This window comes from Centruroides vittatus, unplaced genomic scaffold, assembly GCF_030686945.1.
Source record: "Centruroides vittatus isolate TY-2023 unplaced genomic scaffold, ASM3068694v2 contig_717, whole genome shotgun sequence".
NCBI classification, from domain to species: Eukaryota; Metazoa; Arthropoda; class Arachnida; order Scorpiones; family Buthidae; genus Centruroides; species Centruroides vittatus.
In genome coordinates, this window is record NW_027122456.1 from 3838411 (window position 1) to 3862639 (window position 24229).

The window sequence follows — 24229 nt, forward strand, 5'->3', positions numbered from 1 at the left end:
AGCACCGAGTACTGTGACGTCGTCAAAGGCTTCAACACAGAATTCGAATATTCTTATAGTGCATACCCCTAAACCACCAAGAGCGTTGGAAATCGCTGGAATAGTTGAAAAGTATTAGTTTTTTTATTATCTCAAATGTAATGTACTTTTATTATTTTGATGATATGAATGAATAATATGAAACAAGCTTAAATATGCTCTTTACAAATTAGTGAATAGAATGTTACAATTTTTAAAAATTTATGAGAAAGCTGTCCATAAAAATGTATAGATGAACAAAATATCCTGATTTATTTAAAAATATATAAAAGTCATTAAATATCATTTATGTAAAGCAGCATTAAAAAATTAATATTTATGCTCATCTCTTAAAGAACCGGGTCTGCGATAGTAATTCAATCCAGGAGTAAGGTAACCAATTTTAAATTTAATGTTAACAACCAAATTTTTCAAATATGAAATTATGCTTTGGAATTCTGAGTGGTTTATACAAGTTTCTGAATAGCAAATTGACAGTTGCACAGTATAAACGTCTAGTATAGCCTATTCTTTTCACGGCATCCTTTAAGTGTTCTAACGGATATAAACCAAGAGAACTGGCTCATCGATAAGTCAATTAGCATTCTTTGCGTAGCAAGTCCAACAAAAGACATAAAAGAGTTTGGATTTCTGTTTTCATTTGTGTGATGAGATGAAACCAATTATGTGTTTTAATTTTTAACACACGTGGATATTTAAAAAATGGTAGAGCATCCTACTAAATGCGATTAGTTTTAAGCGTTCCTGTTATACAAAAAAAAAAAAAAAATTAAAGACATGTTGGAGGTTTCAATATTTTACGAATATATCGTTGAGCAGGCAGAAATCAAGTTTCGAATACGTCCAATAAAAACAGTCCTCATTAATTAAATTATCAACGCTGTAATTGTCTTTTTAGTTTGGTTGAAAGATCTCTGATTCTTTATATCAGATCATGTCACAGATCATCTGAGGACCTAAATCTGATTTAATTAGAAAACAATATTTTCACTAATCTCAAATCAGTTCCTCATATTATCCACTTCAATTTAAACGAGCTCCTCTTGCAAGAAGACGTTAATGGATCACACATAGAAGCTTTTCTGATTTAGTCATCGAGTTATAACGTTAATTTGAGACAATGCATTCTGCAAAAGATGCAAGTTCTATATAAAGCTAAAAAACTGATATCTCTGACACGTAGGCTAATATTTAACACCTAGCTCCGATTATGTTTTTATGTGGTCTGCCTTAATTTTCCCAATTATTATCGATTGCATATGATAGCTGTATTATCAGTGGCTTGTCAGGATTTTGAGAACGTGGGTGTTGCTCGAGTCAGATTAGGAGGAATAAAGTCGTTTTTCGGAGAATGTTATTCAACTACCTTACAATCATTTTATTTAGTTAAATTTGTCTAATTAAAGTCATGCGATATACGATATTATAAAGTAACGAAACTGGTTGCTTTGGCATAAGCACCTCCTGCGTATTATTTAAATATTAAATTCTATAATCATAATACGAATTTGGAAACTTATCAAGGAATAAGACATGAACTTTATGTGTGTACCGAACACTTATTTTTGTCATGTTTCTGTACATTTTAATACGTAAATATTTTATCCATTAATATTATATTATATTGTTTTGTATTTTTGTTAAAAATAGTCGGTCAAAGAACTTTTATCGAATAATATATAACTTACATATCTTTCCTCTAAAAACAATCATTTGTTTTAATAAAATTTTTTGATTAACGAATGTATTTTCTGTAAATATTTTTCTATTATTTTTACAATAAGTTTGATTTATAAAACTTCAGATGTGATTTAGAAAACGTTATCAAAATGAAAGTGTTTTGAAAAATTCAGAAAAATATTGCAAAATATCCAATTGACGTAGTAATTAAAACCAAAAAACTAATGAAGTGTTAAATTGTTTTTTTAAAAAAAAGTTTAAAAAACTGTAAATTTATTGAGAAAATATTTAAATTTATGAAAATGCGATAAACGTAATTTTCCTGAATATGTTTCAACACGTATTATATTAATATATATATTTTTTCCTTTTAATATCGTTAGTTTTTAACTTATTTAAAGTTTTTTCTAGTGTTTTTCTATCAGCTTTTCAATAGTAAAGAAAAAATATGGCTTTTATGCAAAACAAATTGATTGCAAGACTTTTACGAACCGACTTATTATATTAAAGATTCAAAAGGTATTGATTTTTCTCGAATCTCACTAAATATAACTACGTTTTAAAGAAGTTGGCTTCTTATTTGCTAGACTTACTAGCAAGTTGGCTGTTAATTATTACACCTGAAATCATCTATCATAAATATCTCTTTCGAAATTTTACAGGACAAAGAGTATAGTAATTTAAAATATTCTGTTATTCGAAATCTTTATTGGATACAAGATCTGTTTTTAATAAAATGATGTTCGACCATCAAGAACATGTTAAATTAAGAGTTCAACACGTGAAAGTTTATGGGAATTGAAAAACAATAGGAAAAAATAATATTGATTACTAAAGTTATTTAATTCTGTATCGTTTCTTTTATTACTTATCTAGTTCTTAACGTTGTTATATCTAAATAGAAAAGCACGTATAAAAAACTGTCATCTGTATAATAATAGTCGGGTGAATTTGATACGTTGGTATTTTTTATCGACATTTATCCCCCGAATCGATTTAATACGTCACGTGGTACAAATATTGATACATGAAGAGAAATTCCCATTCAGATTACAAAAGAATGGAATTCGCCATTCGGCGCCAGCCGGAAAGAGTGGCGCGCGCCAATACACGCGCCGGCGCGGCTGGGAGTGCGGATTCCGGCGAATGGAATGCGCATGCGCCTCGGATGAAAGACCGGCCGGAGGAAGAGCGAAGCAGGCGGCCGGGACTGGACGTCGGCGACGGAAACGAGGGATAATCGTCCGGACAGAAACCATGATCCGGCGGAAGGACCAGCGAGGCCCGCAGCCGCTTCTTCTTCGTGCGACCGTCTCTGCTTGCTGAGCGGCCTCCGGACGCGGACGGCCGTTCGTAGGATGCGTGGAGGCCGACCCGGACCCCGGTTAACCCGACTACTCTGATGTCTTCGAGGAAAGAAAGCGTTTCGTCTGGACAGGACAACGGAGCTGGCGTCAGGACCAAGAGGTTCTCCTTCGCCAAGCTTCCCGACATCCACTCCGAGCAGGACGGTAAGTCTATCTTCATCCTCTTCCGCACCGTCCTCCCGGATGGATCCAAAGGCGCGGCGCCATTTTGGCGCCGGAGAAAGTCCGGTGCGCACTCATCTTCTCTTCCACCCTTTCTAGCCGAAACGGACACCTTGATTCCCACCGCCGAGTACCATTACTCTTCCACGCAGACCGGATGCGCGGGTGAGTTCCGCTTCCCGTCCGACGTCTAGTGCCGTTTTCCTCCCGCGTCGGGCCGGCCCGCCTTCCGACTCCGGAAATCTCCCCGAAATAGGGGAAGCCCGCTCCGTCCGGCGCCGTCGTCCCATTTCCTCCTCCTCCCTCCATCGATCGCGGCGGAGGGTAGAAGAACGACGGTCTCAGGCATCGATATTCTCTCCACTCTGTGATTTATCGGTTCCACAGTTTTAATCTTGTATAAAAATCAAAAATTCAACGAAAAACAGCCGAGCGGGAAGGACGGGATGAACCTGTGATATATATTATTAAAAAACACCCGAAATTACTTGGTATAGCGCGAATGTGGACTATACACAGTATTTGGATGTTATCGTTGCTGAGATTTCGGACCCCTTTACGCAGAGCCAAGTAAAAGATTTTGATCGACGATACGAAGCTTGCAGCAGACTCTGACAGTAGGGTGGGAGCGTTTGGGAAGACGCCAAACAGTACTGACAGATGATGCCAAGCAAGGGCTTTAAGGAGCAATTGAGGATGACCCAAATGACGTAATATCCGGTGTTAAAACGGCCAATGCGCGAGAAATTTCTGGACTTTTAAGCTACGAAAATCGAAATGTCGAAGTTATGGGAAGAGGTAGCGAGTCCATCCGTAAACGTGTACAATATTTGTTTAATTAAGGCAATCGTTACAGATTAAAAATATCTTTTATTCGCCATTCTTTACGCATTTAACATTCCTTCCTTCCTTTTCGATTTTTAAAATATACGCTAATTTATTTAGCATTTTAATTATTTAAGTTCTCGAATTTTTACACGTATTTTTTTCTTTTATTTTTCTTCTATCTAAAACTACATTTGACGACGATAAAAAGTGACGCATCCTCAGCATCACAAGATAGTAGAGTAACATCTATAAAAAAAAAGTCGATAGGTATCACCTGCTATCAGTAAAGGTATCGTTCAATTACGAAGCGAAGAACTGTTTTAGCGAAAACTTTTTATTTTAATTATTAATTTTTTTATTAAAGTTTTATACAAAATTCAAGAGAATTACGCATAAAAATTTGATATAAAAATTTAAAACATCAAGAAAAGAATAGTTTTTTCAAGCAAAAGCCTGGTAGGGGAAACGTTTTTAAAAACTCTCAACACAATTTCGACCAATAGAAATGTTCGTAAAACGTGAAAAACGAAGAATACGGTCTTCCCCTTGTCTGCTATTTGCTCGAATGGCTCATCTGACGCGTCGAATTGTCGCCTGTATGGAATGAAATTCGGTAAGTCGGGCCACCGGAAGTCTAGCTTTACCGGAACGGAATCGAGACGTACGATTTGATTTCTGTCTCGCCACAATGGAGTCCGAGCGCGCCGTTATTAATCATTACCTCCGATCGTTTTTCGACCAATCGTTTCGGATGAAAGGCGCCGTCATCCGAATTTTTAACAGATATGGCGACTGTGCCTTCCTCTTTAAGTGCGGGTCAGTAATTCGCCAGAAAATAACTGATGACGGGATAAATTATATCGCGATTCTGCTTTATTTATTACAAATGAATCCATTTACTGGATTTAAAGATTTATAAACCTATTCATCTACCCGCTTATTAACGACGCTCAAATAATTATCCGAATCCCAAATCGCAATTCGACGGCTGCGCAATGGCATAATACGGTTCCACCTGAGAGGTCAATTTCACTTTCTCTTTAGCGTCTGTCTCCGTAATCATTATTCTTGTTAATTTCTCTTTTCCACTTCTCAAACGGTTGTGATTTACTAACATCAAATGAATATTCCTAATTAGCTAGCTAGCAACTTCTCTGTACACACTTACACTACGAAGAATACTGAAGAGAAATTTAACTTTATTTTATTTTTAATTAAAAAGAATTTAAATAGCAGCCATTCAAATGTTAATTATCTCTGAAATGAAGTGCTCGTTTCATTGTTATTTCATTCGTGTCGATTGAAAATTACCGAAGTTTATTCAAACTGCATTGTTTGCGTGACTCTATATAGGAACCGAATGTAGTTATTGAAAATTCTTGCTGCATCTGATTTGCTGTAAGAGTTTCATCTACGAATATTTGAAGTTTTATTTCATTTCTTTTAATATTCTGCGTCTAAACTTTATATTTTAGCTAAAAATTATAAGATAAAAGACACATATATACATAAATTAACGTACAGTACAATACAGGCCTATGTATTTAAATATTTAGGGACATTTTCCTAATTTATTCATACGTATAATTGTTAACGAAATTAATTTTAATAATTTCGACTTATAATCAGAGAAAAAGATAAAGAGCTGTGTTAAGTACAGTTAAACTTATAGACCAGGAGTGGGTAACCCGCATTAATATTAAAAAATATATAAATTTCCCAATTTAAGGGAAGTATGCAACAAGAATTCTGTTGTTATTTTCTACAATTTATTAAAAATTTAGTAAAAAGTAAAACAAGAAATCGGCTAACAGACTCACATCAAAACTAAAACTAGCAATGACTAATATTCAACCATTTTTGACATATTAAAGTCAAATTAAGTATGTAAATTTATAATTAATTAAGTTATGTTAATTTATAATCATGTATGAATTTTGATTCACCCGAGTGTTTGTTTCTTTTTCTCGTGTGCGGCCCGCATCAGTTCAAAAATTTTAAATGTGGCCCTTACATAGAAAAAGGTTGCCCATCCCTGTTCTAGACAATGGAAACATAAAATTGGCCATTTGTTTAGAAGTTATTTTGTATGCATTTTCGCTTAAAAAATTATTTAATACATTCCTGCCGTTTAGAGGTGGCCATTATTGGAAGTTTGACCGTATAACTAAGGTAAATAAATATTATACAGAATAGGAGTTTAGAGATTTATTTCTAGATTTAGGAGTTTAATACATCTTCCTAAGTACCGCATCATAAATAACAGTTGTTATCCAGGGCAAGATGAAACTTGGTAAATTATACGGTAAACTTTTCTTAATTGGTCAGAGAAAATTGAATAACTTGATGAAAAGACTTGAAATTGCTGATATTGTTTTTTATTAAAAAAACGCTTCTGTATTTTAATAAAATAACAAAAAGACTATTGTAGATTGCTAAAAGTGTATACAATTATTGTTACGTAATAAGTTGATTTTGTTAGATGTAGGAAATTAGCGCGATTGCTGGCCTCATTCGTAACATTTTACGAATGAGTGAAACTCAAATTCTGTCTAAAATATGCTCTTATATGCTTTCAGTAGTAAATTACGACTTTGATTTAATTTTTGTCGTTACCTACAGGAGAGGAAATGTTATTTCGAAAGAGAGAATTTGATAATAGAGTTTGTAAATGTATACAGTACAAGTAAGAGAAGAGTTGTTTTAAAAGAATAGTTAAGGGTAAACTGTTGTAATCTTTAATTAAAGTGGATCCGATCTAAAGAGCAGTGGGTATTTATGAAAATAAAAACATAGCTAATTCTATTAATATCGACCTATTATCTCGTATTTTCCATTTCCGACGAAAGATAAGAAACAAGTATTATTTGTTCACGAATAACTTGAGGGTTGTCTGTAGGTATTCCGTGAACAATAAAGAAATCGTGTATTCATATATAATATTCGCAAGCGTGGTTTTTACCTTAGGGATATGTCGGCATCATTGTTTAGCATTTACGTAAAATCGAATTATTCCAACTTTGAATATCTGCGGAATAGTCAATTGTTTTTGCTTACCTACTTGTTCGACTTGTGCGGAAATATGTGATATATCTGCACAACTGAATTCGTAATAAGTGAGAAACGTCATTGACTATTCCACGGATGTTCGTACAGATGTACTCGTACATACATTCAACGATTTTTGAACGGAATAAATGCGTATATAAAGACTATTCGGGAGTATTGAAGAACATAAATGTTTAAGCGAAAAATCCGATAAAGCGATAGTTCTATCTGGAAAACATTGCCAACATTAAATTACTTTAGTGATAATACCGCAAATATTAAAAAGAAATTTAAAGAAACATGGCGTAGAATTTCATATAATTTGTTCTTATTTAAATTTGAACCTTATTTTGGGAAAAAATCGAGTTTATAAATTTTTAAATCTTTACTACAGATCATAATTCTAATCGCATAAATCATTTATCAAAACAAATTGCTTAAAAGAAAAGAAAAATTCGATATTTTAAATTCTTTTATATAAAAAGATCTTTTTACTTAAACGATTGAAATCTCTCTTACAAGGATTTTTAATAATATATTTTAATACTAAATATTTTTCAAAATATAAAAGGATTAAAATGTTTCAGCTGCTTCTGATCTTTGTATTTTTTATACTAGAAAAATTCTAGCGAAAAATCGATTGTATGTGTTGTACTGAAGATTGTGTCTGTGTCATTTCTTTCCGTGATATATCTAATAGTTTTCGAGATGTAACAGACTCTTTTTATTTGTAATAATTAGTATTTCTATGCCTATCTTATAATTTGTAATCAAATATAATATAATGGAGGTTTTCTTGATATAAATTTCTCGTTTATTTAATTATTATTTTAAAATCTTACTTCAAAAATCTACTCTTATCTGGTAATTTCGCAGAGAAATATAGACTATAGTTATCTTGGCAACAGGAAATATTGTAATGATAATTCGTGATTTTCGTTTATATTTAGCATAGGTTTTTCTGCTTCACAGAACAAAGATTTAGAATATTCTTTAGGATAGATTTGTTATATCAGGCGCACTTTATCATAGACTATATGACTAATCCTATTTTGTCTGTTATGTAGTGGGCTTGCAAGTGTCAACGAGTATGAGAAGTGAAGCATATCCGAATTATATTTAATTTATTTATGATAATTTTTAATGATTAAAAATGTGGCATTTTTTTATGCATTTAATTTATTAATTTTTTGTATTATGTTTTCAAACAGTAGACAGTAAAAACTTATCTTAACTTTCGGTTTATGATCTTTACTTAAGTTTAAAACTTTAAAAATTAAAATATGTGATCTCCCTTTTATTTCGTTGCTTCAAATGGCTATTCTGGGTCCAATTTTTTCTCCACTTTATGGCCTTAAACTCTTTTATATAAAATTTTTTGAGTATATTTTAAAACTCGTTCATTTATCTTTAAAAATTTTATCATTTAATTATAAAGAAGAAAATTTTTAAAAGATTACATTAATTTTTATGTAGAAGTATGCATCTATTTTAGAATTATTTTATTTGAATAACTTTGTTGTTATAATAAAATCAACATAATAAATTAGAAATTTGTTTTCTAATGTTACCAATTCAAAAATATGTTTTTATATTCGCAAAATGCGCTTAAATTTAAAGGTTTTAATGAATTTTTGAATAAAGTAAAAGATATATATTAACAATGATAGGCTTAGATATTAATTATAAATTAAAAGTTAAATATTAATAGTTAAATGTGACAAAAGATATGAAAAAACTGAAGAAAGATTTGAAAATATAATTTTTTTGAACATCGATATTAATTTTAAGACAATTTTTCAAGTTTTATACATTAAATATAATCAACTTTCAAACATAAAAGTAGTTTTAGAACGTTTGTATTATTTCTTTTTCTTCAATTTAGGACTTTTAATATATGTTATTACAATAGAAAAAAACGTAGTTTTATTAATAATAAACTATTTATTTACGTAAAAATTTGATCAGAATTTTAAAATTTCTGATATAAATTTATAATTATAGCAATAATTTAATTAACGCTATGTTTAAATTGAGTTAAATGGCATATTTTTATTGATTAAATTTAAATAGGCTGCAGATATAATAAAAAGGCAATAGTTCGATCAAAAATATAATATTAGTAAATAAATTATTTTTCACAAAAATTTTCTTTGTATAAAAATAAAAATTTCTATTTAAAATGCGGAGGACATCTTTACAATGTCAAAATTATTCCAATGATTGATTAAAATAAATCAATTTTACTGTTTATAGCAACTTTATTTTTTATATTTAAGAAATAATCTATGACAGAAATAAACTTTACATGGAGAATATGTACTGTACAGTACATAATAATATAAAATATTTATTAAATAATTATGAAAGAAAAAGAAGTAAATTTGACTGCCATTTGTAATTTTGAGTTTAACCTCCTTTAATTTTCAAAAATTGTAATATTTTCAGGCATTTAATTTATATTAGTTACATAATTGTAGTTTTTAAATTTATTTTATTTAATTACAATTCATAACAAAGGCGTGTATAAACCTGAAAAGAATCAATACAAATTATAAGCTCGGCTTGAAATATTTTCCAAATCTTAAAATTAAATCACCAAAATAAATATTCTCATCAATTTCTTATTATCGAACAAATCTTAAAATATAATTTGAATTATTTTCGTATTAAAAAATCGATTTCTGCCGTTCTTAGATCCTTCTGTATACAATTCTCTCAGAATAATGTCCATCCGTAGATTTTAATTAGGACCTATATAAGAAATACAGTTTGATTCATCAGATAATAGTATTTTATGCAAGTATTCAACTTTTATTACTATTCAGCAAATAGATTTTATTTATTTATACATCTTTTATAAGCCTATACAAATGCTCATATATACACAAAAACTAACTCGTTTTATATAATAAATTGTAACTTAAATATTTTAATAATATATTTGAAAGGATAAGTAAATTGTATGGAAATGATTTAAAATTTTATCTAATTTATAAAAAAAAGTAGAGCAGAGTAAATTTTAAACTTTTTTTTATATGAATAACATAAAACTGACTTAAATTAAAAACGAGCAAATATTTATTGTTTCGGGCTACAAGTTTTAATCATATTTTTAATTTATTTAACTTATATATACTCTCTACCTCAAATTAGTAGAGGCTTTCCCCTGTACATCATGCTTTTCCTAGCAATAAAGTCGTGCCGGTTATCTATCTAACATCTTTCAGGGAGAAAATTTGAATTGAAATAACGTGACTTCTGGTTTGTATCGGAAGTTCTTATACAGTTAATTGGGCCTCCTGTCCCCAAGGTTTACATATCTGGTGCCGAATTTCATCTAACTTCGTTCTCGAGATTAAGACAGACGGACGGACGACAGTGGGAATTTATAAGTCTACAATTTTCTAAAATCTCAGCCCAAATAGGGAATATTATTCCGTATTACATTAAGTAATAAATGCACCTTTTAAACTTGTATAAAACATATTTAAGTTCAAAAATATTTATGTAAATCGTTTAATGTGACTAATATTAATGATAAAATAAATTAAAATAGAGAAGTATTTTGTTTCTTTTATCTCCTTAACAAATATTGATTTGAATATTTTTTTTTTGCATAAAAATTAGAGATTCATCAGAGATTTTATCGGAAAAATAATTATTCGAGATTATCTTATTTCTGAGAAATTTTGCAAGAAACGGATCAAATTTTGTTAAGATATTCCAAAGAAAATGATAAATTATAATTACGTCTTAACGTTTTTATTTCAAAGTTAAATCTTGTTTTAACAAATTGCTTTCTTATAGTAGATGAGATTCATTGCAATATTTTATCCGGTAATTTCATTCGTTCTATAAAGTTTCACAAAATTCTCAATCAATGCATTCTTTATTACGGTAATTGAAAACAAGTATAACCATTCGTTATTCGTTCTTAAAATAAAATATATATATATATATAATACAGAATTTTATGAAACAAATACAACACACATGCTAGACTATTGATGAAAATTTGTTTTATAATTTAGTGTATTCGACATTCAAATGGTAAAATTTACTAAAATTGTAAATGAACATAATAATTTAAATCTATCTCTGTATACTAGTACATTATCAATTAACAGGACTTATTATACTGGAAAATTATGGATGCATCCATAATTTTCCAGTATAATAAGTCCTGTTAATTGATAATGTACTAGTATACAGAGATAGATTTAAGCTATGATAAAGGACACAAAGGCATAATAATTGAACATAATAATTGTTTTGTATAAAATATGGATTAAGAATGAGACAATGGGTTAAATAGTTTAAATTTTATAATAACGAAAGTCATTTCAATATTCCTTATCCAGAAATAGAGATTTTATTCTTGCAAAGTATAAACCAATGATTTTCAATATTTTTGTCGATTTTTTGAAACTTTCTCCGCCCTGCCGGAACCAAGAAGTCGATCAAATCATAGAATTCGTCAATACTCGAATAAACGAACAATCTACAAGAAAAAAAAAAACAACCGAAATAAAATTTAACATTTGTAAACTAGTCATTGACAATATAAAATATTCTTACCTATTAAATGATTTGTAACGTTTCTATTTTTTTCTTTATATTTTTTTAAAAATTTGTATAGGGTCTAAATGTGAAAAAATTTCAAATTTATAGTAATAAATTTAATTTGATTTGAATAATAAACAAAGTCATTTACATTATAGTGTGACATTCAAATGTTCTCATTAATTAATTGTATTCGGATAATTAAAGAAGTTTTCTCTTACATTCACTTTATTAGGAATCTAAATAATTTATGTTGATAAAAAAGTGTATTTTCTGAGAATTTTTACCAATTGTTCAATAATGTTTTGTCATTATTCGTGATTCGTAATAATTCACGAATCATTATGATTGATGAATTATTACAAATCAGTCAGTAAAGTTCGTCGTTTCATTTAATATTCACTTCTTTCTTTTTGAATTTTTTAAATTTTTGATATGATTCACAAAATTTTTCTTTTCAATTTTTCAAAAAATTCTTTTTACATGTCATTTTCGCATTTCATTTCTTACATTACCAGAGTCGAATGAAATATCATTGAAAGTAGGAAAATCACTGTCAATAACTTTCCTTTCTTTTTATAACCCTTTTTTATATAAGAGAAGTGTCATAAGTTATTTCTTTATTCTTTCTTTGTTTTATGAACTACTAGTACCACTACTACATCCATTTTTATGATCAATGATACTATAGCTATAATAATTTTACAACTAAAATTCCAAAAAGTATGAAAGAAATTGTTTAATTATGCTATTTTACTCGATATAAGTTATATTTTTATAATAATTTTTTTAAATGTTATATTATTCTGCAGTTTTAAATTTTGGCAAAAGTGAGAGAAATGATACTTTACGTGTGCTCTTTTAATCGAATTTGCAATGAATATGGAGATGAGATGGAATAAATTCTGAATTTTTATAAGTATAATGAATTATTGTGATTAATGATGCACATTAATGCGGAATTTATATTAATATAGTTGCATTTTTAAGAAACTAAAGCGATTTTCCATTAATTTTAAATCTTATTACATTAATTTATATGAATTAATCAGAATACAGTCTGAGTAATATTAACATTTTATCGCATTATTTAATTATGAATATAAGCTTCTTTTATAATATTAATTAATTAAATTTTATTAATGAATATATAATTCTTCGAATTAATTCAAATTTTATCGATAACAGTTAATATAGAAGGAAAATGATAGCTAAAATTTATATTTTAAGAAAAATTATCTAATATTCTAAAGATGCTTTTATACGTAGCTTAATCTACAATAATAAATTTTGTATATAATCCTGATATTCTGGGGCAGTTCTTAAGATATTGTCAATGTGAAAATATAAAAATTTATAATAATAAAAATTTTATTATTACAATTAATATAGGGTAAATGAGGGTGAGATGGCCAACACGTATAATTACTGTATAAACTAAAAACTATCGCCTTTTATTATTAGTGTATATTGTTGTAGTTGCTTGCTATGTGTGCTGTTTATGCATGATTGCTGTAAAAATAAGTGAAGAAATCGAATGTTTTACCCATGCTTATGTTTACTGTAGCCTGAAAAATGTTAAGATTAGCGGGCATCTTTTGTTTCATATATATAATACTGTAGAAGCTTGAATAATGAGTTTAACTTGTAATAGGACAAAAATAACAGAGTAGACTCTGGTAGGAGGCTTATCAATATACTATTCACCAACTAACCCATACCTCTAAGGGTAAGATGGTGATTTAACAAAAAATTACACTTTATTTTTATCTGATCTGTGTTATCTGATATGATAAAACAACACCAGTCCAGTCAGTTTTTTTAAAATAATATTTATTTTTACGATTTCAGACTTCCAGAACTTTTTTCATCATCTCACCCTCATTTTACCTTAACCATTAATAACTAATTATGCCAATAAGCCCGATATATATATATATATATATTATAACCTAACTGAAATAATTTTAAACTTATATAAATTAAGTCAATTTGTTTATATTTAAGCATCATTAGAACAGATGTAGAAGGTAAATTATCAGAAGACAATAAAGAAACTTAAGAGCAGGTTGATGCTAAAAATGGAAGTCGTACAGGCTAAATGAAAATTCATTAATCTCACATCATAATTATCTAAATGGTGTCATGAAATTTTATCACGAAAAAGTTCGGTTTCGATTTTCTCCAGATGACTATTTTTAATACTTTGGGATACAAAAGAAGTTATGGAGAAAAGAATGATTATGAATAATTAGACAGGATAGACTAATCGGATTAACAGTATGGAAAAGACATCTGTAATTCTACGTCAAAATTATTTTGAAATATGACTTAAATTCTGTAGAATGGTTTAGTTTCATCACATAGTACTTTGCCACTTTTTTAAATTTTTATGAAAATCCTTCGCGATTCAGACGACCCAAATCACATAGGCTATAAGATATTTTTCCGTCTAAAAAGACGTGTGATATTTTAATTATTATTTAGTAAATTAATGAAATTCCTGGCACGAAGTCGGGTAAATAAACTACATCCAATCGATAAATCAATGTCCACATCACGATAACAAGTTGTTCGAGTTTAGACTCTATTAATCAACGAATAATTTGGGTTGTCCCAATAGCATGATTAACGCTATTTCAGAATGGAATCTAAATTTTAGGAATAATTCCGGGATGGGACCATAATATTGCTTTAGAACTAAATATTTATTGTTTTTTTTTAATTTCAATAATTTAATTAATTGTAAAACTAAGCAAGACTATTCAGCTATCTTTTGTCAATCGAAAAAAATTCTGTCTCGGCCATTTGGACCCCGTTTCTTAGACTTTTCCGCGAGATTAATAATAAGTCGACAGGCGGGCCAAGCAAATTCCGTTTCCGGTTTGGAGGTTCACGGCACAATGCGAGAAGAAAAATACATGTGAAACATGTGGAATTTCACGCAGATTCGCCTTCCAAGCTGTCAAGGAAAGAAGACGAGGAGAGTCGTCGCGAGGTCAAAAACATGAAATATTGGGCGGCCAAAAGTAAGTTTTTCATTTTTCTTTCTATTTAGATTTTCTCCGGTAACACTTTAATTCAGGGGTCCCCAACCTTTTTGTACCTAAGAGCACATTCCAGAATACCGGACGACGGGCACCATTTATTTTTTCAAGGTGAATTCATATTTGGACATAGTTAACAGCGCCGGATTAAGCCTCTAGCGGGCCCTAGACAAAATTTAAATTGGGGCCCCATTTAAATAAGTTGCTTCTAAACAAATCTTATATAATGTGACATTAGCATGGGTGACACCCGGTGCAGATATCGCGGTGTCACCCAGGAATATTTCTAGACGGTGCGAGAGATATCGTGGCGGAGATTACTTCTGACACACGGATGGCTGTTGACCTTTTTTTTTTTTTTTTTTTTAGCTAACGACTGCTGAAATTTCTAGATCACTCCAAGTTACGGGCCGTACACGTGATTTTACGGTATTCAGAACGGATCGTTTTACTTCATTTCAGGTATGGGAAATTGAATTAGTGCACATTTGGCGGAGGAGAAAAAGAAATCGGTCGCATTTCGCTTTGTGCTTTCATCCGTGTTGGACGCCATTTCTACTTTTGAATGGTTAATCATTCAAAGTAAAAAAACTTTTACATAGCATTTTATTGAAAACCGAAATATTTTTATTTTTATCGTGGTCGCACAGTGGCGGGCACACGTAAAACGATTGGCGGGCGCCATGGTGCCCGCGGGCATAGGGTTGGGGACCACTGCTTTAATTTTACTCATCTTTGCTAACTTTCATATTTAGTGAAGTAATTTCGGTCGAATCGCGTTTTCTACCTTGATTCCATTTCCTGTTCTTTAATAGAATCAACAATAAAACGTAATGTATTAATACATGATTGAATTATAATTATCCGAAAGTAAAAATATTTTGGCATACAAAATAACGAAGAGCTTAAAAGCTCATTGAATTGGATTGGTTTCTTTTAAATTCTTGTAAATTACATCGCCGATTTTAGTTTTTTGTCCATTGTGTGCTTATTTAGATCTGAAATACAACTAATCTGAATGAATGAAGGGTATTGACGAATTTCAAACTTCAAACAGATGGAAATCGGATTCTTCAATGAGACAGGGGCAGCTTCTTCATAACAGTAATTCTTTCAAAATGCAAAATGATATAGTTTATATATAAAATATTTTGGATAATACAATAATACAGCAAGAAATTATTGGAAGATTTGTCTAAAAGTTGTTCCTGAACAGATTAGAAGATTTAGTACTAAAACTTATTCTTAGTTCTAAGTCGCACAGAATGTTCTGGTTGACATAACTAAGTGATGCAGAAAAACTTTGCACAAATTTCCGAGTTTTAAAATTTCGGCAACTGACAACGCTTTCTTTTCAGTCGGCCAAGTGTTCCGGAAAGTGAAGCAAGCAAAGAAGCGAAGGAGAAGAAGTATCGATTCGTTTGTCTCCTCTCACGGTGAGTAATCCATTTTGTTTTCCGCTGGCGCTTCTCTCGCCTTCATCTATCCTCTTTAGGCCGCCCAGAGGTCCTTTGTCCAGTTAGATTTCACTAAACTTAACATTTTACATTTTAAACGCTCAAAGGACCCGGATTCGCGGCAAATTCGTGCTCAGGACCGACTCCATCTTTCTCTCCCCCTCTTAGTGTACACGTAGAGAATGGGTTAAATGGAACGGAATAATTTTCAAAGGCTTTTTATCATAGAATTGTTACTCTCTACAAACAAAAAAACTGAATAAATTAGCATTTTTTGCGATATTTAAAAAGGGATTTAATGACATAAGAAATCTATTCCTAATTTTGCGTTTAAGAATTATTTTGCTTTGATAAAGTGACAATCAGATAAATCATAAGTCACTATATTAAATTAACGATACAATTTCTATATAATTTACTTCAAAGTAATATTAATTCTGATGTAATTACATTAAAGGCATTTATTTATCTCTGGTATTTATTCTGATTTAATTCTAATTGTAATTATTAAACAGCCTAGTTGACATCCAATTTATTGTTCTTAATAAATTAATCATCATTTATTCATTCCGAGTGATTTGAGAAATTATCAACCACACTATGAAACAAATCATGTCTTCTATTATTTGAGCATATTTCGATGAATTATAATTTAAGAAAGACTAACATTTTATTAGCTATTAAGGTCATCTTATGAGCAAGCCCCATGATAATCCTAAGAAAAGATAGATCCTCTTAGCGCTTACAGGATGGAAAGAGAAAATAAAAAGAAAAAAGCCATCTTATGGATTTAACTGTGTTCTAAGCATCCAGATTCAGAATAGCGAACTGTTTCTTCATCTGGATAGAAAGTTTTCTTACATTTTTATAACGTCATTTGTGACGTTATTAACAAAACTTATTATAATCTAATACAGGCAGTCATACAGATTAGATTGTTTTGCTACATAATTTCATCAAGGACTGTATCCACGGAAATTTCTGAGAATTTCAATTCTCTAGTCATTTATGTTTCGAAATTTTGCAATTATCAACCTTAAAAATTTCTTTCATCTCCCTAAAAAAGCAGAAGTCTTTAACATTCTATAAACCGAACTCGAATCATTCACTTCAATTATTACGAAAATTTATTTTCAATCGAAATTCTTTTACTTCTTATTAAATTTCGGGTCTAGCGTTGCCGAATAATAATGGTCTTTCCTGTTTTATGCATGAGATTGTGGTTAAAATGAAAAAAAAAAAAAAAAAAAAAAAAAAAAAAAAAAATGCACCACGCGCAACTCATCGTGTAGACAAAAGAACAAAATTTTATCATCTTGTTTTAAGATGTCGTCGACGTATTTTCCTCGGGGACTTCCGAGAAGACCTTTCGAACAAAAGAGGGATGATAAGGAGAGAGAAGCGATTGTCGTGCATGAGCAAAAATGGAGAGCAAAGTTGATACCGGGACTGACTTCGTTGCTTCCACAGATAGCGAGATGGAAGACGAGGACAATCAGACTATTCGCTTTCGTCCGGAAGCCATCGACACCCTGATTCAACTGACCAAGTTCGACCGCAGGGAGCTTCAGCTCATGTATCGCGGATTCAAACAGGTGAGTGTTCGTCTTCCTAATACTCTCGCGTTCGATTTCTGTTCGGAAATGTCTTACGCAAGTTCGAAATCGATTCGATCGAGATGAACGGGTTCTTTAATAACATTCTTTTCTTAGTTCATTAAAACGCGATGTTCCAGTTCGATGTTTTCTCCATCGGGTATTTATTGATTCAATGTTTAGTTTTTTTTTTTTTTACCACGAAACTTAGTCGATTGTAATGGATGACAATTCAATTCAATTCAATAGCAATTTAACAACGTGAAATCTGAAAAAAGTGCGGATAAATACAGGAATTTCTGAGACGACCGTCTAATTCGATAATAAGGCTGATAATAAGTAATTTGATACTCGACTATCAGCGAATAATTTAACGTATTTCTTTAATATTAGGAAGGTGATGAGTCTTTATTATATGTATAACTTGTTATTTCGAGAACATTTTTATCCAGTTTTTATCATTTTTGTTTCGGTTATAAAGAGAAAACGATTAAATAATTAACAGAAAAACATGTTAATATTCGTACTGCTTGTTCTCTTTTTGTGGAACTTGTTTGTCTCTTTTTTATTATTATTTTCAGATATACAAATCTGCATTTAACACTTTCAGGATCGTTTAAATTGCCGTAGACATATCGTTTTTCGATTATCGAAAGACAAGTGAGCCAAAGATGGCAGCTTTTGTGGCGCCTATCTTCTGCTCTGTGTGACAAAAAAAAAAAAAAAAAAAAAAAAAAAAAAAGGCAAAAAGACTACTACAATTCATTCGATTTTACGTTTATTCGAGATATAAATATGCCTTACATGACTTGGAAAGATTCCAGTCGTCAGTTTACGTGATAGATATGATTAAACTTTTAATTTGTATATTGTTAGTTTGCATATATTTGTATATATAAATATATATATTTTCCTTCATATTACATTTGTATACAAAAAAAACAGATTGTTTATATGAAACAAGTATTAATCAATATATAAAGTGTATAAAATATTCGTCAAGTAAAAATTATCTTTGACTAAAATTTGAAATATCATCATTTCTAAATCTATACTATAATGAAATATATTTATTTCGTTTGAAGTTAGAGTCGACCAGCATTATTTAAATGTGAATAGCAGCGTATATTTATTTGAAAATAAGTTTTTTCTTGTTTGTTGGGAGCTGGCTTCTCGTTAATTTTCTGACGTTGATGAATATCTTAATATCTCAGGAAAAAGTAAAGAGGCAAAACAATTAATAATATATAAAAGTAACCGAGGAGGGATGGGAAAGAGCCGAAATGCATTTTACTGTTAATAATGTAAAATGAGAAAGTCAATAAAAGAATTGATGCTTTGGGGTTTGTGACTGTTCGAAAAATTCGATAAATAAAACGATTTAAATTGTCATTAAAAATGTTTTCAATATCATATTTTTAATATTGCGCAATTATGCAGCATTATTCGAATTTGTAACACTGCCAGATAACTTATTTACACTTACAATTTTTTGTTCTTCTATGTTTAAATGTTGAAGTCTTATGGTAAATTATAACGTGAAGTTAGAATGAATGTAGATCTGAAATAAACTTCAAATGATATAAATTTCAAGTAAATCAAGTACTGTACATTTAAGATCAGCGGAGAGTGATCTTATAGACAAACAGAGCTGGCTCCCCCAACAACTGGTGGTCCCAAATCCACTTTGATAGGAAAATATTCTCCCGAAGTAAAATTTCTCATGTTAACACTGTACAGTTGTACCTCACCAGATGACTAATTTAAGTGTTACTATAATTCTGAAACTACATAAAACTATAAGATATAATTTGGGTTTAAATACGTTATCTGAAAAATCAGCAATTAAAGAAATTTAAATATAAAAAAAAATATATAAAATTTTTTCAAATCTTAAGCATTCTTCTAAGAATTGTCACTACATTAACACTTATTACATATTCGTTATTATTATTTATTGATTCTAATAGAATAATGGGTTAAAGTTACCGATGGTTCCAAAATGGCGGCTCGTTTCTGATTCAAGGAAACAGAAGAAAGAAAACAGTGGGGACGCACGTTCTAACCTAACCTAATCTATTCTAATAAATTACCGTAATTATTACCAACCAAATTATTAGAATAGGTTAGGTTAGGTTAGAACGTGCGTCCCCACTGTTTTCTTTCTTCTGTTTCCTTGAATCAGAGACGATCCACCATTTTGGAACCATATGTAGCATTAACCGAATAATGTTTCGTGTATAATAATTAACAAGTTTTGTTAAAACATATGTATCGAAATCTTATTATTGATTAAATTGATTTGTTCAAAGTTTGCTATGAGTATTGGCTAAACGGTCAATTGCCATGGATCGAATTTCAAACCTCTTGTAGTCGATACTTTCAAATATTTGCCTTGTTTCATTAAACTCTGTTTCAAAAGACGTAGGCTGTATTAATGTTACGTGTAAAGTTTTAGCTTAAACTCAAAATACATTCAAATTAAATTGAGCCTGTGACATCCTTTTTATTTAAATGACACGCTTGATTCTAATTACAAAAGCTAAGAAAACTATTTAAAGAAAAAAAAAATAATAGCAAATTGAATTGTTTCCAAGATATATTGCCAAAACTTTGTTTTATTAAATATAAAAATTTCGACCAACATTATATCTATTATAAAATCATTTTAAAATGAGTAAATATATGTTTTTATGAAATTTAAAAATCTATTTTAGTTAATTAATTTAATTTTATTACAATATTAAACACGCATAATTTTAACTCGAGATAAGACATTATATAACGTGAATAACGTGTTATATGACTAATTAATATCTAAGCCGACAATTATTACTTTCCCGGCTGTTATATCTATAAGAGGGAAACTATGGCAATCGGTCAAAAAGTGTCTCCCCAAGACTTTTACATTTTTGGACTCGAGGGACCTTAAAACGTTGAGAAATGCAAAAAATTCGGAGTTTTTTTTCTTTATTTATGGTTATTAGTGTGTGGGAGGGCGATTTTATTCGCCCTGTTTGAAGCTTAATAACTCTTGTGTTTTTTGTCGAAACTTTCTGAAATTTTGCAGGGAGGTTTGTTTGTTAGGCAGATTGATGCTATTAAATTTTGGTGATTAAAGGTCGAGGGGGTAAGGAGATAAAGGGGGTTATGTGTCATATCTCCAGTACGCTCGGACTGAATGACGATTTTATTCGTTATTAGCATTTATAATTTTTTTTTATAAAACCCATTCCTACCCACAAAATTAAGCTTTTTGCCGTTTTATAATAGTTAAAAATACATAAAGTTTTTAAATAAAATATGATAACAGATGGCGCCGCCAAAATTTTAAATGTCGCCGGGAAAGTTAAGCAACTCGTTACTGGATTATTTTTTAATTTTATTGAAAGTTTTGAACTTTTAAAGGATTAACAATTAGTTTAACATTTTTCCATAAATAGTTTTAATAAATAAATAAAACTGAACAACACAACTACTGTATATTATTTTATATATTTTGCTATTTTAAATTTTGAAAATTATAAAATTAATATCTTAAAAAATTTCTGAAATATTGTCTCCAATTTATTTAAATATAAATATTACAGTTATTTTTTTAATAGGCTGAAAATTAACTGTATAAAAACTAAGATTATGGAGACTCACAGTAACACCGATTTCCTAATCACTTTTAACAATTATATAATTAAACATATATGGAATTTAATCATCTAGAGACTTTGTTAAGTAACCACGAGGATATTAAAAGTGGAATTTATAATGGAATAGACAAAACTGTAGCTTTTAAAGGAATGAATAGAATTTGGGATTATTCAGCTCTAGATTCAAAAATAAAATGAAAAGTATTCAATTTTTTAGTCATTTTTATCTTCTTTTATGGCCTTGAGAGAAACTGATAAGATGAGAAGATTTGAAAGTAAATGTCTTCCGAGAATTTTAAATATAAAATGGCATAATTATATAACAGAAGAAGGAAGTTAGAGAAAGAAGCAGTCGAATACAAATACGTATTTGACAATAAAAAGTAAATTAAATTTATAAAATGGAAATTTGGCGGTCATGTGCTTTACATGCCTGATTTAAAACTCCCAGAACAGAATTGGAGAAAAAGGAGAGAAGAGAATGGAATAGATCTACAGACATTTAGAAAAGAACTATTACTAATAGATAATTTATAATTACACATGGACTAGATGAAGATAAAGTAAAAACGATCTCGACAGACAGTAGAGGTTGATGAAATTTTATTTCTACCCTATTTCTATAAGCCAGGAATGAATGAATCGATTTAAAAATAAAATATAGTCTATTAATTGTATGAAATTATTTCTACTCTAATAATAAAGTAATTTTCTGTAATGAGATAAACAATTTATAAACTTTAGAAGAATAGCCAAAAAACAAAATAAAACGTTCTCAAAAAACGTTACAGGAATAGTCAGGAACCAAATAACGTCCTTTAAAAAAATTATATATATATATGTTTTTTACAGAATATTTTTATAATCTACCGTTTCGTCAGGATTAAAACCTGAAGTAATTGAAATAAAAGCGTTAAGAAAACAGCATTTTCTAAAAGAAAAACCACCTGTAATTCAAGCAGTAACACGTATATCTAACAAGAATTAACAAGTGAAATTTGAAAAATTATACGATAATAAACTCTCAATTCTTTATAACGCTAAGCAATTATATAAATATGCATTTTTGTGTAGAAGAAATAACGCAACGTTGAGCTGATTAATATAGGAAAAATAATGATTTTGCGATAACTTTTTCTCATTTTTATTTATATAATTTACTTAAGCTTTTTATTTCGCAGACAATCTGTATTATACGGTATTTGAATGGAAAATATATATATAGTTTTCTTTATCTCATTCTTCGCGATGAGATAGGACGAGAGTTCTTAAACCTGCTTTGACCCCTCTTAAATATAATCGACTTATTGGAAGTGCAAATTGCACTAGTATACGTGAGTATCAAGTAGGTTTTTATACCAAGCGTGTTTAGGCAAGTCTTCAATAAGATTTGGGGATACCGAGGCGTAAGATCTTATATATTTGGGATAGAATAAAAATAATATACATGAAAATCTGATTGAGGCTCGAATTCGAGTTCCTCAATGCGAAAGATACACGTTTTAGTTGTCTCGGCCATCCGGCTGAGAATCAAAGGCTATATTGCAATTCTAATAGTAAAAAAGAATGTGATACTGAATTATCAATTCTGGAGATACTTGTAACATTGTTTCTAAATAAAAAATCGATTCTCTCCGTTGCCTAATTTTATTGCTATCTGATATGGAATAACACTATTAGTACTTAGAAGAGGAACGGTTTAGATAATTAGCAAGTTAGATTACTCTAATTTAGAGTATCTTGGTAGGTATTTGATAAAATTAGGGAGTATTCACCTGCAAGTTTTAATATTTCGCTTTTCCACAATGAAATGGCAATAATAGATCTTAAAAGCTAGGATAGCTCTATATGAAAACAGGTATATTAAACTATTCGTTACTGGTTAGAGAAAAAGGAAATTTTAATCAAAATTTAAATAAATCTGGTTTTGATCAAATTTAAGTTTATTTATCTCTCAAATATGATATTAATTAAAATTTTTCATCACAGTGGCCACATAATTTTCACGATCTACAAAATAAAGAGTGAAAATGATTTACTGATGTTAGAAAAACTAAATAATCCATTGAAGTTATTATTACAAACTGCTTGAATTAATGTTTGTTTTTTATATGCTTTTTTCTATGATCTCATAGAAAAGTAGAAGAATGTTAGTGATCATTAGGTCTCTAAATGTATTATTTAATATTCATTTATTTATTATTTCTTTGCCCAAATTATAAACAAACGTATACACCATATAATATTGATTATAATAATTAATAAAATATATTAATATCTGAACATTTGTTAAGTTATATACAATTTTTATTTATTAAAAGTCTAGCAAATAATTCTAAAACCTTTAATCTTCATTATAATTCCGCTACTTCTTGGAATGTTTTGCACCAACTTTTCTTATACGTCGTCTGAAATATTTTATTGTTCTTTCAAAGAAGTAACAAATTTTATTTTATTTTTTCGTATGGTATCTCGTTTCATGAAAGCAATTTATTGTAAAGATTTTAATAAGATTTTACTGGAAAGAGATATAAACCATTTACCTTATTTTTCTGGACCTTTTTATTTTTAAACCTGTCCGTCACAATAGAACACTTTCAAATGGATTGTTACCAGTTAACAGAAGTACAGATATTCTTACAGAACAAATATAAGTGAAACGTGATTGTCTACGACATCTAAATAGATATCGAATTTACCCAAAATATTCGATTACCCGAAAACAAATTATAAAAGTTAGATAGAGACAGCATGGTAGTTCAACACACACGTCATGTTGTCTCTGCCTAATTTTAA

The 24229-nt window shown here is 29.7% G+C and overlaps 1 protein-coding gene across 1 annotated transcript in view; it reads left to right on the forward strand.

Moving 5' to 3' along the window:
- The first annotated feature begins 2873 nt into the window (after positions 1–2873).
- The window catches only part of LOC136980704 (A-type potassium channel modulatory protein KCNIP1-like), a 48366-nt gene continuing 27010 nt past the window's right edge, over positions 2874–24229 (forward strand). Inside the window, exons 1-5 of the mRNA XM_067276893.1 lie at positions 2874–3230; positions 3348–3413; positions 14639–14719; positions 16096–16173; positions 17665–17789. Of these exons, the coding sequence (XP_067132994.1) occupies positions 3122–3230; positions 3348–3413; positions 14639–14719; positions 16096–16173; positions 17665–17789 (459 nt within the window). The 5' untranslated portion in view covers positions 2874–3121. The remainder of the gene's footprint in view (positions 3231–3347; positions 3414–14638; positions 14720–16095; positions 16174–17664; positions 17790–24229) is intronic.